The 18443-nt window shown below is 44.6% G+C and overlaps 1 protein-coding gene across 1 annotated transcript in view; it reads left to right on the top strand.

Moving 5' to 3' along the window:
- The window catches only part of FLT1 (fms related receptor tyrosine kinase 1), a 107516-nt gene that overhangs the window by 75192 nt on the left and 13881 nt on the right, over positions 1-18443 (top strand). The window contains exons 16-20 of the mRNA XM_063149095.1: positions 4984-5090; positions 8275-8413; positions 13305-13409; positions 15839-15952; positions 16705-16793. Coding sequence (XP_063005165.1) covers positions 4984-5090; positions 8275-8413; positions 13305-13409; positions 15839-15952; positions 16705-16793 — 554 coding nt within the window. The remainder of the gene's footprint in view (positions 1-4983; positions 5091-8274; positions 8414-13304; positions 13410-15838; positions 15953-16704; positions 16794-18443) is intronic.

Genomic DNA, 18443 nt, shown 5'->3' with positions numbered 1-18443 from the left:
CCTCTAGTGGAAGGCAGGAACACCTCCACCAGACCAGGTTTCTCAAGGCCTCCTCCAACCCAGCCTTGAACGCTTCCAGAGCTGCAGCACCCCGAACTTCCATGGGAAGCCTGTGCCAGGGCCTCATCACACTCAGAGTAAAAAAGTTCTTCCTAATATCTAATCTAAACCTGTCCTCTTTCAGTGTGAAACCATTCTCCCTTGTCCTGTCTCTCTATGCCCTTGGAAGAAGTGACCATCTCTCTATTAGACCCCCTTAAAGTAATGGAAGGCTGCCAAAAGGTCTCCCTGGAGCCTTCTCCTCTCCAGGCGGAATGATTCCAGCTGTCCCAACCTGTCTTCATAGGAGAGGTGCTTCAGTCCTTTGGTCATCTTTGTGGCCCTCCTCTGGACTTGCCCCAAAAGATCCACTTCATTCTTATGTTGGAAGCTCCAGAGCTGGATGCAGCACTCCAGATGGGGTCTCACAATAGCAGAGTAGAGAGGCAGGATCACCTCTCTCTAAGTGCCTTGATAATACAGAGGCTTTTACAGCTGCTGTAACAGCTAAATGAATAACTTGTGCCAGCTGCTTGCTGTCCAAATCATCCTACTAATTCATAGTCCTGGACAATGTAATTCATTATTGTATTGATTTTAAACATAATTGAAGCTTGGCTGTTTATTACAACACAAGCATTCTGTCAGATGGCTTCTAGGAAGTCATATATCCTAGTCCAGAGGAGAGGAAAGGAAGCATCCAGGAAGACTTCTGCTGTGGTTACATGTCCTGAGGGACCACCAGCAATGTTCTTGTATGACTTCTATGGGAGCAGGAGATGAAGACCATCACATTAAAATTTATGGCTTTGAGACTGGATGATGAAAAGAGAGGCAGTTTTTCTTATCTACTCTGATCAAGGAAAATGTCTTTCCACTCTTTTCCTACTACGTGAAGGGACGTCACTACAGCTTTTTTTACTCATTCCTACACTGCTCTGGAATGTCTGTCCCTCTCCCAGGAAAGGAAGCCTCCTACTTCATCCCTGAGCCTGGAGGGACAAGATCAGAGCTTGAAGGCTTTCCCTGAGCTTTGCCACTTTCTTGTCTCTCTGAGAAACAGAGGCCCTGTTCCCGCTGCTGTGAGCACCAAGCCTTGCCTCTGTCCTGGGGCTCTCTGAACCCGGGGCTGCAGATCAAAGGGAGCAGAGCAGTGCCTCATGTCGATGGCCACGTTTAGCAGATTGGAAGAGTAGTTTGTGAGTGAGTCAGGAAGGAAACTGTCTGCTCTCTTTATTTCCTCTGAGAAAACATTCTTATACTCACAGATAAAACAATGTGTTATTTTTGTGTCCGAGATGGATGAATGGGTGGGGGAATCAAAGGGCTGTTTTGAAATTATTGCAGGCTGTGTTGGATTTGGAATCAGGGGTTGCTGAGCTATCTGTGGAGAAGAAGGGCCATGTCTGTGGGCATGTCAGAGCAATCTCTCTGCTTGCTCTTGGCTGAGGAACTGAAGAGGCACCAAATCTGCAAGGACAGAATAGAAACAGCAAATGGCTGCCAGAGCACCTAGCAGGTGGAGGGGACTGTACCCCTAAAAGTCTGGGGAGAAATGCTGCTGGGCATGTGGTGAACACAGACTCTTGGGCAGCTTTTTTAGGGGGGCCAACATGCTTGCAGAGCTGCCATGAAAGCCATTTCCTGCTTCCTCTACTGAGGACCCTCACAGCCCCAGGGATACAGCTAGTTGCAGAGGTGCTGCTTTGAAGGAGATGTGTTGATAAAGGAAGGAGCAGTTTATGCTCACTGAAAATGGACATATAAATGAATACAACAATGTACCCTGTCTTAAAGCTGATATTTTATCACACTTAATGTGAATCCTTCTGATGAAAAGGAAAACATTTATCAAGTATTCACTGAACAATGCTGACACTATGAAAATGGTGTTAGCTTTTAAAATAACTTCTATTTAAATGACTTATTTAAAATAACTTTACTATCTATCTATCTATCTATCTATCTATCTATCTATCTATCTATCTATCTATCTATCTATCTATCTAACCTCTCTGACTTTTTATCTCAAAATGTTGTGCCTTTTGAGTCATGCTGAAGCCATCAGGAACTTCTCCATGAAGTTTATCTGGAATTTCCACCGCTACTAAAAGAAGTTCAGCCCAGGTCATGACTTCAGTTTGCAAGATTGCAGGTGGACATCAGGGGACACTAAGGCTCCTGTTACCCCAGAATTCCACTAAAGAGGTTTGGAATGGAGTCCTGGTGGTCGATAGTTCAACCTCAGTTCAAACAAGGGTCATCACCAATGGTCTGGCTAAGTTATGACAAACTCTGAGGATGGACATTCCTCAGCATCTCTGAGCTGTGTTCTGCCGTGCTATGATTGTGAGATCACATGGATTGAGCAGAGTAGATACCAATGGGGTAGGGGTGAGGGATGCATTTCTTTTTCCCTGGTTGATGCCTGAGCTGCACCACAGTGTTTAGGTGTTTAGAGCTGAAATCCTAGTGAGAAAGCCCATACCAGCCAAAGGCTTGAGCTTGTAGCTGGAGGGACCAGCAGATTAATCCAGGGTCTCATCCTGGCTTACTTGCATGGTTCTGGTGGCTTCTGTTGCTATTGAAAGACAGAAATTGCTGCTGGTGACTCTTCTTCACTCACCCCTCTGCAGTCCTGCAGACATGGGGTGGTGCAGGGGGGCTTTTGTAGGGGAGAAAGGGGGAAAAAGGGGGCAGCTGCTTGGGGCAGAGTCAGGCAGATGGGACAGAGCTGCACACAGGGAAAAGTCTTTGTTGAATGAGGTGTGAGGTGAGTAAAGCTCTGGGATGGAGGTGTAAGGTGATGCCTGAAATCTTCAGCTACCAGGCAGAGAGAGGCATTTAGCACTGATTAAAGCCTCACCAAACTCTGCTAATTCTAAGGCCTCTTCTGAGTGTTCCTGCCAGTTCTGCCTCAAATGAAACTTCTTTCTGCCCAGCTGAGAGACACTCAGAGAGCTCTGACTTCAAGGCTTCCAGCAAGACTAGCCCTCTGGCATTTGATAACACAGGCCAGCTGGAGAAATGCTTTTTGGTTGCCTACATTTGCTCAAACATTTCAAAGACAGCACCTTCACATCTCTGCTGATTCCTGGGCAGCTGCTGTAGTGGTTAGAGAGTTTCTGTCTTCCACCCCAGGCCTGGCTGTACCTCATGGGTGTTCTGTCTCCTGCCATATGAAGTTGTGGCAACCAATGAACCTTCAGCCCCTCCAGGTTTTGCTGAATAGTTATCAGAAACTATTATCTGCCATCTGCAGGAGTGCTGGTCAGAAGCAAGAGGAGACTATCCAAATGTAAAAGGAAATGCAGATGCCAGAGAATAGGCAAGCAGCATTGGGCTGTGTTATTTATGCTATCACTATGTTCCATATCTAAATCAAGTACTTGAAAAAAGTACTTGTGAAAAGAGAACTCTCTTGGTATTTCTGGAAAATATTGTACCTCCATTCATAGCTGCAGCCATGTTTTTCCTCAATGAGCTTTATTCTCAAAGTTCCAGAATGGACACCCCAGGGAAATCTTAGATATGGGACATGAATACAAATCTGATTATCATTTTAGGGAGGAAATGCATTATGCTAATTAAGCAACGCGTCCTCTAAACAAAGCTTTGTGGCCTTTTGCCTAAAACAAGGCAGCACATCCCTCTGGATTACCCAGTAAAGTAACCAGTAAAACACAATTGCACCTTTTTCATTTGTCAGGAGTAACACCAAGCTGCCAGGCTCTGAAACTCTGCAAGTGCAGACAAAACTACTGTGAAATGATGTTCAGAATTCCTCCTCCTTGTCCTCTCATTTACCCTCTCTAGAGGGTACATCAGAATAAGAGGCAGGGTATGATGGTTCTTTTTGCATTTTCTACCAATCCGACGGAAAACATATTGTGGGAAGTGTCGGATTTTTGATGCAATCACAGGATTTGCAAAACAAACTGCTCTGAATCTATTTTACAAATCCCTAAATAGCAGTCTGAAGTGAGTTTTATTTTGGCTTTTTTAAAGATTTGTCAGTGGGCTGTAATAATTTCCAGATTTCTAATCTTCATGTTTTCTTGCTGCTTCATTTTCAGTTGTGGCCGGTTTTGTTTTTCCCTTTCTGTGCTTAATCAGTTCCCTGGTTTCTAGAGCCCTCCCAGCTCCCTGCCACCCAGGTTCTGTGGGGTGCTGCTGGGAAAGGAGGGGGTCCTGCGTTCCCATGTGCTGCTGCTGTGACAGGCTGGAGACCTGGGGGCACAGAGCCTGCCAGGGGAGCAGGGGATTGGAGGGAGGGCTAGGCCATGTGCCCTGGATTTCTGCCCAGTGGGAATGGGGCTCAAGACCCTGGTTGCATGCTGGGTATGAGCTGAGTCCCCAGGTGACAGATCAGATCCACCCAAGCCATGGGAAAAAGAGCTCATGGACTCCTGCTGGCAGCACCATGAGTCTCCAAGAGAATCCCCAGGTCACCCCCAGGGATGGTTTTGGTGAGGGCTGGAGGGTTTACAGCATGTCTGAGATGGAGGTGCAGGCTGCAGGGCTCAGCCACTAGCGGGGAAGAGATCTCTGACAAGTGGACAAGGAAAGGCATCAGGTCCTGGACAGCAAACCCCAAGCAACACCTCTGCAACCTGCCCTGGGTCACACTGGGAGTCACTGGTGCCTACACCAGCACAAACCCTCCCAGGAGCTTCTCCAGCACGTTAGCAGCAGCTCTCACCCCACAGTACCACCTCAGCAGAGCCATCCCCTCTGTGAGCCCTGTCCTCTCCTGAGGCTGCAGGAGGCTTTTTTTTGGCTCTGTGAGCCAGTCCAAACAGAGATTAATACCCCATTGAAAAGAGCTGGTCCTTCCTGGTATTTTATTTTAATGGAAAAAAAAAAAAAAAAACCAACAAAAACTATGAAGTACCCTTGTTTTGCAGGTTATTTTCTAACATGTTTCCCACTTGATTTTCCCAGGCATATCGGAGAGGTCAAACCTGGAGCTGATAACTCTGACCTGTACCTGTGTGGCTGCGACGCTGTTCTGGCTCCTGTTGACCCTCTTCATTCGCAAGCTGAAGAGGGTAAGAACAGACAGGGATGTCTGGTGCGATGCCCTGCGGCACCTGCCTCTCCTTGGCAGCCCTTTGGTCATGTCAGAAAATTTTTCCCAGGCTGCTGGGATTGTCAGGTCTACCAAAGAAAAATTCTGTTTCACTTTCACAGCACCAAGTCTGCCAGAGCTCAAGGAGTGTTTGGTAACATTCTCAGGCACATGGCATGACTCTTGGGACTGTCCTGTGCAAGGCCGGGGACTGAGCTTTGATGATCCTTGTGGGTCCCTTCCAACTCAGAATATCATATGATTCTATGATTCTTTGATAGTGCTCACCCTTGTTCCTGGTGAAATAACCAGGCTGCTGATGGATGCTGGAGAACCGTGACTTGCAAGCCTGAGCATGAGTAAGCCAGAAAGAAAAGCCTGGGTGGGGACAAGGCTCTGAGGCTCACTTGGCCGCCTGACTCACACCAAAGGCATCCTCATTCCCTTACAAAAACTGTGGGGGTTTAGCATCCTAATGTCTTTGAAGATCTGAGCGAGTGGGAATGACAGATCTTCACAGAATGTGCTGGGGTCTGGTTCGCACAGTGTCTGGTACAATTACATCACTTCCAAAGTGATATTTTGCTGAAGGAGTTTTGATGGTGCAGCTTCTAGAGCAGATGATCCTGTAACAACATGACAAATTTAACTGCCCCTGCTTCTGATTTAACTGACCCTCCTTCTTGTCCAAGGCTGACTGTGATGGTTTAAAACCCCTTTTTGCTGACAGCACCCTGTCTGCATTGTGTGGTGTGTGCAGGATAAACCATGGCAGCTTTCCCAAGCACAAAATAAAACTCCTCAGTGTAACCTGCCGGAGCAGATGGATTTGAGGAAAGGCACTGGGGCACTGCAAGACATGAGCTGAGAAATGGCTGCATGCTCCCTCTCCTCGCTCCCACTCCACCACCAGCCCAGGATATCACAGTGTAGCACCACAGGGATCTGCTCACAGCCACCACAGCTGGGCACGTCACAGCTGGCTGACAGACCATGTCATCCCAACCTATATTAAGGCCTGCCAGTGTCTTGGGCTGGGTACTAAGAACTTTTATTGACTGATGGGAAAGCAGTCCAAATCAGGGCAGTACGGCAGCAGTCCCTCTGCCTGCATTCCTACTGCCGCAAGCCTTGGTGAGGAGAAATGCGTGGGAGTTTGGGGGAAAGGAAAGTGGAGGTCAGCTGAAACTGTGGGGAAACTTCATAGCTGTAAGGGAAATTACAAGGCAAGAGGGACCAGTACTGAATGCTCAACAGTAATGATGAGGCAAGTTATAACGTGACTGCAAATCTTGGGAAAAAGTAAGCTTTAAGTGTAGCAAGGGTTTGCAGATCTTTTTTATTTTTTTATGAGACCAAAACTTGTTAGATTGTTAAAAGATAATAAAAATATCATCAGATAATAAAAATATCATGTAGAATAAGGGACTTTAACTAAGTGACATGTTGAGGCAACTTTCCAACTAGTGTTAGTCTATGTTTATGGTCTTCTCTCTGTTTCTCTTATAAGCCCTTACTCTCAAAGATTTATGACTGGAATTAGCTCTGAATTAAATTTTATATACAAATTATGTTGCCACAACAGAAAAAAAACTATGCTGTCCAAGAGCATTTACTTAAAACCTCTCTGTGATGCACACAGGGACAGATTATATCCTTAACAATTTTTCATCATTGAAAATGTTGCTTCAAATCTCTATTTGTGCCAAAACTTTGATATTGAGTTCATCTGAAGAAAGAACTGTGGGAAACTGCCTGACTTTTCTACTCCCCTATTGCTTTTTCTGGAATGGATCCACTTCAAAGCTCTTTTAATGTACTGGGTAGGAGCACTGTGGTACACACATCTCTGTCTAGAAATGCCCCTTCTGGAGCACCACACAAGTTTCTGTTTCCACTCATATCCTGCTTATCCATGTTCTTTCCAGACTTAGTGGATGGTTTGGAGACAGGCTTTCAGCCTTTTTCCCAAGCATCAGTGCATCCTTCTTGGGAAAAAATGTATGGGTTTGGGGAGGATGAGCAGTTGTTAGTTGCTGTCATTTTAGTCTAGTTGTGTTTGTAATCAAGGCATGCACTGCTGGGAATATCCTTCTTTAAAAACATGCATAGAAATGCAGGTATTAGGGACATATTTCCAAACTAGGGGAGGGAAGTTGAAAGTATGAGGAGGCAGTTGAAGCAAATAATAGAAAAGAGAATATATGGTTATATCTGTATGTTTGGGGTATCTGTATGTCTTTGTCCACGTGCTACTTCCACAAGTTTAGGAAAAGCAACACCTTCAGGTTCAGTTCTTCCAACTAATAGCTAGGAAATGATGACAAACGCCAGACCTTTTCTATAGAAAGGTAAGTACTCCTGTGTCAAGAAAAGTCCAGTGGATTAGAATGGAAATCTTGATGCTCTTTGAAGGAACTTACATTTCAAAATGGATGAACTGCAGGGAACTTTCAGATCAGATTCATCTTGCCTTATATTTCCCATGTGAAATGGATAATACATTTGCTCAGGAGAAACTAAACTGGCAAATTAATTTGAAATTTTCTGTTTTAAAACACGCATTTGAGTCCAGCTGTTAATAAATTCCTCCAGACTCAAATGGTTTGAGTAAAATTTTCAGAAATTATACCAAAGAAATAAAAAATCCTACAAATTTGTCAGCAGTTTGTGAAGTGTACAATGTCCAGTGTCCTGAGGACTTGTCTTGCACAATTTCTAACCACATATGACCTATCTTTGCGGGATATATGGAACAAATAAACACTGGCAGTAGAACTCCATCTGTTGCATGAGGCCACTTCTTGCTTTGCACAATCATGAAGGAAAGTTATTTTTATCAGCAATGTTTAGTCACTTGCTGAAAGTATTTCTCCTGACTGTGCAAGGGCCTGTGTCATAACACCATATGTTAATAGAGACCCACATGGATTTCACTGAAGAAACTGGTATGTCCAGATGGGAGGAAAGCTAGAGGAAGGAGTTTCTTTTATATAAAAACTCTTGAAATATATAGAAAAGCCAAAGGGAGTTTAACCAAACCATCCAGTGTGCCGTGAAACATGCAGCCTTGTGAACAGAATTAACTTGGAGCCCTTGATCCAAGAAGATGCTGATAGACACTTTAATCCTCTTTTTCATTCTGCAATGTCCTTGTTTTCCAGCCTCGTTCCTCTGAAATGAAGACCAACCATTACCTGTCAATCATCATGGATCCTGATGAAGTCCCCTTAGATGAGCAATGTGAACGTCTACCTTATGATGCCAGCAAGTGGGAAATCGCAAGAGAAAGGCTCAAACTAGGTAATATTGGAATAGCTCATTTACAGTTTGGATTGATTGAATAAGATGCGTCTGTAACTATGGGTAAAGAGGAGCTGGATGTGCTCTAGGCACTCAGCACAGTGTACTGCCAGGTTTGGTGGGATCTATTCCACGCTGAGAGCACTGATCTGTGAATGAATTTCAGCCTTTAGGACTGACTGACCATGTCTACTTGACTTTTCACATGTATATTTGGACTTCATGTAGGAAAGAGAAAATAGAACCACAAGATCCTTTAGGTTGGAGAAGACCCTCAAGATGAAGTCCAACCATGGATAATCTATCTGTTCACTCCAGGAAAAAGCTGTGGAAGACAGTGACAAAGGCTTTACTAAGGTCCAGGCAGACAACATCCACAGCCTTTCCCTCTTCTATTAGGTTGGCCACCCTGCCACAGAAGGAGAATATAGACAAGAATGATGCATTCTATATTTTGGAAAGTGATTTTCTTAAAACATGACACAAAACGAGCAACCAAAGATTTCCAAATCAGACTGCCAACTTCGAGGTTTCTCTCTCTAGACTCGGGAGCCTGACCTTTGGCATTTACTGTAGTTTTGGTGATTCACTATAAAAATGATGAAGGGTCTGCAGGGGAAGCTGTATGAGGAGCAGCTGAGGTAGTTTGGTTTGTTCAGCCTGGAGGAGTGGAGAGGAGACCTCACTGTAGCTACAACTTCCTTGTGAGGGGAAGAGAGGGGCAGACACTGAGTTTTTCTCTCTGGTGCCAGTGACAGGATCGGAGGGAATGACCCGAAGTTGTGTCAGGGAGGTTTATGTTGGATATTAGAAATAGGTTCTTCACCCAGAGGGTGATTGGGCACTGGCACAGGCTCCCCAGGGAAGTGCTCAAAACACCAGCCCGACAGAGCTCAAGAAACATCTAGACAACACTCACAGGCACATGGTGTGCTGCTTGGAATTGTGCTGTCCAGGGCCAGGATCATCCACAAGGATGATTCTTGTGGGTCTCTTCCAACTCAGGATATTCTATGATTCTATGGTTTTCTTCCCTTTCTTCAACCCAGAAACTTGGAAAAAGGCCTCATAATCCATCCTGCACCCTTTCCCTTTTCTCCCTGTCCTTCTTTTTCCAGCACAATCTCCTTGTTTTCACTCTGTGCTGCAGTTTTATAAATATTCTGTTATTGAACCATAAAGAGCAAGAATGTGACATGTAAGTCCACACAAAAATAAATACCCTTGAACACTTTAAACCTACAGCCAGCTCCCCAATAGATGCCCCAGTAAAGGCGTGGGTTTGGGACCATTCCTTATTAAGCCTCGTGTGGGACTGATGAGAAGGGAAGAGGGGAAGGGACCTTATTTGGAAGTTGATGAATCCCTCCAGAAATCACACAGATCTTAGCAAGAAGGTCAACATTAAAATGTCAGTGATAAGCTCAGCCTCGTTGCTATAGTGCTGTTTGTTCTTTCAGGCATGCATTGCATTTGTCCTACAGCAAGGTCTAGAAAATCCTTGCATTTTAGTTAGGAGCTGTAACAGATTCCTCCTGTCTCCTGGGTATCAGGAACAGAGCTTGGTTAACATGTGCAAAATTAGGATCACACTAAATTTGCCTGCCAGAAGACACAAGGTGGCCAGATGTGGATAAGCACAGCTGAAATACATTGCTCTCGATTTATAATTGTCATATACAATTCTGGGAATGCTGGAACCTTGTGCTGGAGTGACTTCAATCTTCAGACAATTTTCTTACAGCGATGGACCAAGAGCCTGATGTGCAGACAATGTGACCACTGGGAAAGAAACAAACAGAAATGGAATGTAAACACCAAGGAAAAACCCATGCCTTTCAGGGTTAGCGTTTGGAGTCCAGAGGTGACGAACGATGACCAGAGAATGAGTTAAAAGTGGAAGAACTGGTGTAAACAAATAAAGAATGCTGACAATGAATGAGAACCAGATTTGAAGAAGTTGTGTATGTGCAGTATGCTAGATTAGCTCAGTGCAAGTCCTGCTTACATGGCAGTTGGCTCAGTCTTTGAATAACCTTGGCAGTCTCTGAGGATTAGTGTCTCACAAACACAAAATGTGCTTCTATGGTTTTTAAAAAATATTTTTACTTGGAAATGCAACCCCTTCCAGCATCTGATGCGACTGTTTTTCTCTTTCCACCTACTTATCTTCCAGGACACATATTTGTTATAACTTTTGCAAAGAAGTCTCTCCTTTCAGCCCACATCTCTTTTGCTGTGTGTTCCTCCAACATGCATACACACAGCCCACGGCTGCAATGCAATGCTTATATAACAGGACTCTCCCTTCATCTGTAAGAGGCACAGCCATTACAGGGAATTTCAGATGGGCATCACTGAAGTCAGGGTAATTAACATTCAGCATAGATTAGTCTCACTGAGAGTAAATGCCATCTTTTCATTAGGCAGAAAAGGCTGGTGCCATAAATCAGTGTCAGTGCGGTCGGCGATAACACGCTGCGTTAGCTGAGCCATCACACCCTTCTCCCCTCCCGCTTGGGCTTGACCTTCCCGGCCTGGAGAGGTGGCACAGTGCTGATGCTGGGACAGAGGGCCCGGGGCAGTGTGGCTGCTGGCTGCAGAGCAGTGTCACAGGCTCTGGGGGCAGTGAGCTTCCTGAGCCCTGCTCCCTCCTGTGCCCTGCAAGCCCACAGCGCTGGCACTGAGCACAGCGCTTCCAACTCTCCTGCACGTGCACAGCTGTCCTGTGTAACATAATGGAAAACGTGAAGCCACCCGTGGGGAAAACCCAGATGACTCAAGCAGAGGCAAAGAACCTGAGAAATGAAGCACATCTTCGAGCCTGTGCCCTCCCACAGGCATGGGGTGCAGTGCCTGCAAGTGCTTTTTGCTAATGCTCCAGGTGCAACAACTGACATGCTTGAAGGACTCTGCTAAAATGGGACTGAAAGGAAATTCTCCTGATCCAAAACTCCTTGACTGAGGCGTATGTTCACTTTAATGCGTTCTGAGCGGCCCAGAAAATCCAAGTCAAGTGTGGAAAACTTAAGCAGAGCACTTTGCTTCACTGGTCTGGATCTAAATGCTGCAGCATTACACATCTGAGCACTACCCCAAACACATCCAGTGTAGCTGCTCAAAGGCTATGACTGACTGTTCAGATGGTTGGGCAGCTTAATATTCCTCTGATTAATAATTTTGTAGTTACTTTGTATGTCAGCAGAAGGGACATTTGCAAGAACAGCCATAGCCACAATTGCATACTAAAGTGTTGAGTTTTGAGCTGCATGATGTAAAGTTAAAGCAGCCCTGTCCTGTGCTATTATTCAGCATGGTACAAGCAGCAGCAGAGCAGCAAAGACTGAGTGTTGTTAGAGTCTCCCATTGAATCACTGTTTAGAAAAGGAAGTGCTGTTTCCAGTGCTCATTCTCCTCTCTGAAAGGTTAGCAGCTTTGTGCAGCTTTATGAGCCGCTGCGTTTTCCAAGTGGTGACTAAGTAGGTTATCACAACGTGGGAAGTGCATTAACAGTGATGGAAACAGATTAAAGCTACGGATTAAACAAAGGTATGGCGGGTTTTATAGGACCTCAAACTGCAAGTTCTTTGTGCAGAAACCAGTCTGCACAAAGTCAAAATGTTAAGGACCAAAAGCATCAATTCACTAAGAAAATCTGAGACCTGAGTCTTAAAGGTGCTTCTCTTACACAATCTATATCCAGTAACTGAAAAAGGCAACAGTAGGTTTTTAGATGCATACTGATTCATCTATATTTCTCCATCAAATACTAAGCCCTTCACAAACCAAAGTCAGTCTGTTGATGCTTTTCAGTCATGTAGATCAAGCTCTTTGTGGCTTTTATTTGCTGTAAAAAAATGACAACATTTTTGCAAATCTAGGGTGGAAATAATTTTCTGGGGTATTTTTTGGTTTAGCATACTCCATGTTTCCATTTCTTTTATAACATATGTTATTTGCTACTACTGACAGACATACTGAGAATTACAGTTTAGATACAATGTATGCATTTAAAAGGCAGTATTGATTTAAACTAGTACAGACAGCAGCTCTTTTTCTCTGCTTGCAAGTATCTGAGTGGGATTAATCTCTCACTCAGATACCAACAAGATAGATGTCCACCTGAGAGCTAGTCAAACAGGTGTTCATCATAGGAACAGGAAATTGTCCTGTGGAGATGGTCATGTCACATGTGCATATCTGAGAAACAAATATCTGGTACATGTTATCCTTTGCTTTTATGTGAAAAGCTGACTGTTATTTTCTGCTCTTCTCTACACCGCAGATCCTGGTGCCATACTCTTGTTAGCCACTTTGGTACCTGGGTTCTGCTGAAGGTGAAGCACAAAAGCAATCTGAAAATAGTTACTTGGAAATAAAACTTATTGCTAGAGCTGAGGTGTTGACAAGATCTCCCTGGGCAAGCCTTGACAGCCTCTGTAGCAGGGCAGAGGCAGCCAGAGCGGTCCATGCGAACACATTGTCAAAGGGGAAGAGGGTCTGTGCTATTGAGAACCTAACTGGCAGCACCACAGGCTGCTGCACCATGCAGAGTGCTCAGGGAAAAGTGGAGCAAAATCTTTCTCTGGCAGAGATAGACTGAAAAAAATCAAATTTGAAGCCAGTGTACCTCCAACGAATGGTTGCTTTCATTTAGTGACATTTTCACTCCCATCACTTTCTTCCTCTGATGACTCTGTCTTCTAGTTTGACTGTTTACTTTTAAAAAAAATCCAATAAACCAAAAAACCCAAACCAGCTACATGTTGGAAATGTACTTATGGGACTCATTGAAAAGTACATTTTTCAGTTCATGATTTATGAAGCCATTTGCTGACAGGATTCCTTTTTTCTTACCAAGATGTATCTCTCCACTTTCTTTTCTTGACAGGAAAGTCTCTTGGACATGGAGCTTTCGGAAAAGTGGTACAAGCATCTGCCTTTGGAATTAGGAAATCACCAACGTGCAGAATAGTTGCTGTGAAAATGTTGAAAGGTATCTTGCTGCAAAGCTGCATTGGAAAAAATGATGCCTTATACAGTGGTGCATTTTTTATACAGTTCTGCCAAAAGCAAAAGATTTCCCCAATAACTTTTTTAAGCCTCGTGTACAAATCAAGTTGCAGGACCACCACAAATGAAATGGCAGAAGTATGAAATAAGAACTGCATTCTCAGTAAAAATCATACCATTATGCTCAACTGACTCTATACCAAATGCTGTAAATGAAATTTAGCTGAAGTATAAGGTATCTACCTTGATGTAAAGAAACTTGGATAGAAGCTTTCATATTTTCCTTGGTCGTTCATTCCAAGGAATGATCATCTTCCTCTTAAAACCAGATGTCTTATGTCTCATTCACATATGCCTGACTTAGCATCTCATTTAACCTTCTCAGTTAGATTTTATAATGATTTTTCTTCATGAAGACCCTTTTATTAAGCTAAACACAGTTTTAGCTTAATAGTTTTACTAGCTAGTTTTATTGAGCAGTTTAAATCTTGGTGGTGCTGTGCAGCTGTGCCCCCTCTGAACTGGCTGCAGGCTCATCACACAGTGCTCAGGATGCTGACACCCAGGTTGTGCAATGGATTTGCCAGCGCTGTTCATACACCAGTGCTCATCTGAAAGTACAATCATCCCCCAGCTATTCACTGCCACCTTCCTCATTGGAGCAGAAAGGAAAAAACCCCCTCGTTAATTGGAAGAGGGCTCTTGGGATGTTAGCAAGCAGGATGATGTTCAGTCATAGTCTGCCGCAGCTGTGATTGAATTCCCGTGGCATCCCTCCCATGTACTTGGCTTTGCTGCACTACTTATCTGTCTTAATCCCTGAATCCTTTCTGGTGTTATTTCTCCGCCAGGACACATCCCCTATTCTGCCAGTATGGCTTGGAGCCCCAGTGCTCTCCCTTGACTCTGTTTGGGAATAGTTTGAATGAATCCATCTTAGCCAGTGGCTCCCAGCTTCACACATGCCTACTTGTCATTTATCAGGAGATGTCTACGTGTAAACTCCAGCCCTTGGAGTGGACTGCTGGGTTCAGGGTTTCTTTATGCACATCAGCAGGCTTCTTGTGCCAGCCAGCACCACCAAGGAGTCGTGGGTGCTCCTGGAATGGTTGGGAGCAGAGGGCAGCTACAAGAAGTCTTCCTGGTGGGATTCACACGTGCATGTGCAGAGCAGATGCCTGTATCTGAGTTAGCCACTCAAACGCCCTTCATTGGCAGTGGTGAGAGATAACATCCTAAGGCAGATTCCTTAGGATGGAATGGAGATTCCTCCTGCATACAGGGAACTGAGTCCTGTTCAGCTCTGCTGACAATGAAGAGAGCCAGTGGGGACCAGATCCTCTCTAGGTATCTTTAGTATCTCACCCAAAGCATGGGGAGATCTGCTTCATTCCTTGTGTCCTCACTAGATTATCCATGAACTCTGCAGTCATTCATTAGACCTCATCCTCACAGAATTCCCATGTGGTGGAGGAGAGGTGTCACCACCCATACAAGCAAATAGCAGATCACCAAGTAGAAGACAAGTTTTGTCTGGGACACCAAGAGAAACTTCAGATGTTTCCATTCAGATGTTGAAACCAAGCCCTTTAAGATCCAGCTCAAGGGTTTTTTCCACAGGGTTTTTTCTTGCTCTTGGTGTCACTAAGCTGAAAAATTCCTTTTCACAAAGCAATTTTGAATTTTCTTGTTTTCTTAACAAAATCAAATCCCGCAGGAAAAAAAATTGCTCAGGGGGAATGAGAAGTTTCACTCAACACCAAATAGAATGTTTTGGATCTATTTGAGGGGCTTCTTACATCATTCCTATTATTATTGACCATGACTGGTAAGGGTGAGATGCAGTCACTTCACTTTAACCAGTTAATATTTACTTCCCTGGTCTATCTCCAGGCTTCCTACATAATGAACAGAACCAGGCAGGCATCACCCATCATCCTTCCCTTATACAGATGGCTAAACTTGATGGCTACATCAGCTTCTGAAATACTTTGCTCTTGACACTGGTCCCTTAAAACGCTGATTAGTTCAGGCTAGCATATAACCCTTAGATAGCTGAAGTGAGATCAGATGGAGCCAATTCTAGATAGAATAATTATCATAATGAAATCCCTTTTCATTTGTTCTTTCAATTTTTTTGGTTGAAACATCAGAACTATTCATGAAAAAAAATAATTCTCCCAGTTCTAAATAGGATAGAGCCTACTGGGAGGAAGTTGAGTGCCTGACTCTTTTTATGGGTTTAATTGCAACCAAGAGGATGCTGAGCAGGGAGGAATAGAGAGAGAACATCAATACAAGAAGTACATCCAGTAACAGAGATTATTTCAATGGAAAGCAACAAGAAGTGGTAAAGCTCAGCAGGACCAGTACTTTGTCTTTTCACATTGACTTTTTATTTTGTATTTACAGAAGGGGCCACAGCAAGTGAGTACAAAGCACTGATGACAGAGCTGAAAATCCTAATCCACATTGGTCATCATCTCAACATCGTGAATTTGTTGGGAGCTTGCACAAAAAATGGAGGTAAAAAAATCTGCACTGCTCTGAAAATGAGTTTGGATTATCTCCCAATAACAGCCAGTGACCCATGTTGTTTTTCATCCAGAGGTCAAGTTAGTAACTTTTATATTTGAGCTTATCCTGCAGTTGGTGAAAAAAAGAGGAAAAGAAAGAGAGATTTTCAGTCACTTAATGAAGTGATTAAACATTTCCTCTCTTTAAACTTTCTTTTAGGATTAATATGTGAAGCGTGAATTTAGGAGTGTGCCACTTGCTGTCCTTTTTCTCACTCACTCCACTGCTCAAGCTCAAGTTAAACATGATCTGGAGAGGCTGGGAACAAGGGGTATCAGCTGCTGGCCCTGAACTATGAATCACAATGCAGCTGTTGTAAAATCCTCCATGACACCACACCCAGAAAATCAAAAGACCAGTATGGGAGTTTGTTTGTTTTAGGTATGTCACCTATTTTAGCTCATCAAGTGTGTTTGGGCTGTGGGACTCCAGTCTGAACTGCCCAAAGAGGAAACAGAGCGTCCCCCAGGACCCAGACTCAAGACCCAGCTTTCCAAAATTAGGCCCTGCCCTAATTTCCAGAAGCAGTATTATTTTGATTATGTCCAGTGTTCTTCAAGCAGCCTTCTAGCTCTTAGGATGTGTTGCCAGTTATTCTGGGGGCATGAAAGATTCTTTCTCAGAACTGATGCTTTATACCTTTTATTGCTTTATGCTGCTCAAAATGTTTGGTGTTTTCTTCTTTTAATTTAATTGCCCAGGGCCTCTGATGGTGATTGTTGAATACTGCAAGTATGGGAATTTATCAAACTACCTGAAGAGCAAAAGGAATCTTTTCTGCCCTAGCAAGGTGAGGAGGCAGATTGTCCTGGCAGGGTTCATCTTACCTGACGTAAGTGCTGGAGATGAGGGTGTCAGCTCTCTGAGCTGGTCTTCTCAGACTCTCTTCTACCAAAGCAGAGAAATTACTTTTGGGTTCACCTGACCTGTACTAATATTTAGTGTGGGATGTGTTGTGTCAAAAAAGGACTCACCTCTCCCTCCCTGACTGTGCAAGGAGACTGCTGTGATTAATTTGGCTGGAGCCATCGACAAGGGGAAGGGGATCCTATCCAAAGTGTCCCCACATGCTCCTGCCCTGCTTCTGATGAACCCATTCCTGGTGAGCTTGAGGTCAGCAAAGCCAAAGGAAGTGGTTTTGCCCACTTATTTCAGTACTGCTGGGAGCACAAACAAGATAATACCAATGAAATCTCATGTCCCAAGACACCCTAATATTCAGGGATTTACAAGTAATCTTATTATTGTGTGAGGAGAAGAGCTATCAAGAGGAAAAGAGATTAGAGTCTTGTCCTCACATCCTACAGCCTTCTGAATCAAATTCATTATATGTTTCTTATTACAAACCTAAATCCAAATGTCCCAGAAAATTCAAATAGTTCCAGAAAAAATCCTCCAAATGATCCAGGGCTCTAACATGAGACTTAGGAGTCTGTATACAGAACAGCAGGTCTCCAAACCTCTGTTCAGCTGTGCCAAAAGCTCATTGGCATCTCAGGGATATTTTTTGGGAGGGCTCTGTGGGAGAGCCCACTGGAGAGGACACCCCCCTCTGAAAGGCCTTTGCTGAGTCTCTGCTCCCAAGGCTGTCCGTGCTGCACTCCACACAGGACACAGCAACTGTCTCCTCCTACACGTGGCTCTTGGAGTGGGATGCTCAGCAGGGAGCATGGTGGGCAGGGTCCGTGCTGAGCGGAGTCATTCCCACACCCCTTCCCACACCCAGTGCTCCAGCACCCTTGGGAAGGTTGCCTGGGCAGGAAGGAGGTGGAAGTTTGGCTCTGCACCAGCAGTGCAGGGAACAGAGAGGGTTGCAGGATAAGAGGAAAAGTAAGAGGGGGCAAGAGTAAGGCAGGCAGGTAGCAGGGAGAGAGCTTCTTCCAAACATGTGTCCCATTAAACCATCTCAAGATTGGCCATAGGAAGAAAGCTTTGGATTAAGGCATTGAAGAGAGGCAGTCACTTCCAACAGCTGCTCTGTTTCAAACACCAAGTGCCTTTGCTCCTCATGGAAAGGGCTTACAAGCCCACACCAAACCCTGTGCAGGGACATAGAGACACATGTCTTAAGCAGGTTGGGACCAAAAGCTGATGTTTGAGAGGTCTGGGATACCTCCATTGTGGGCACAACCTTCCCAGTCCACTTTGTGCTCCTTCTCTGTCTGCTGGAGAGAAATGGGCCCGGCTGAGATGAGGCACAGGCCAGCATTCAGGTCCATCCATACACCCTGCAAATCCTCACTGTGGCTGATGGCCCACTGCCTTTGTTACCCTAAAACCATGGGCTGGTGCTCCCAAGACACCAAATTTCTGCCCTCTGGGGATGATGGCCTTGGTGGAGCACAGCTCTGCCACCAGCCCCTGCCCATCACAGTGGCACTGGGCAGCCCCACCTGTGAGAGATGTGACCACCCACACCAGACACCACCAGCCTGGCAGA

Source organism: Melospiza melodia, chromosome 2 (assembly GCF_035770615.1).
Source record: "Melospiza melodia melodia isolate bMelMel2 chromosome 2, bMelMel2.pri, whole genome shotgun sequence".
Classification (NCBI taxonomy): domain Eukaryota; kingdom Metazoa; phylum Chordata; class Aves; order Passeriformes; family Passerellidae; genus Melospiza; species Melospiza melodia.
This window is presented reverse-complemented; position numbering and strand designations above follow the sequence as displayed.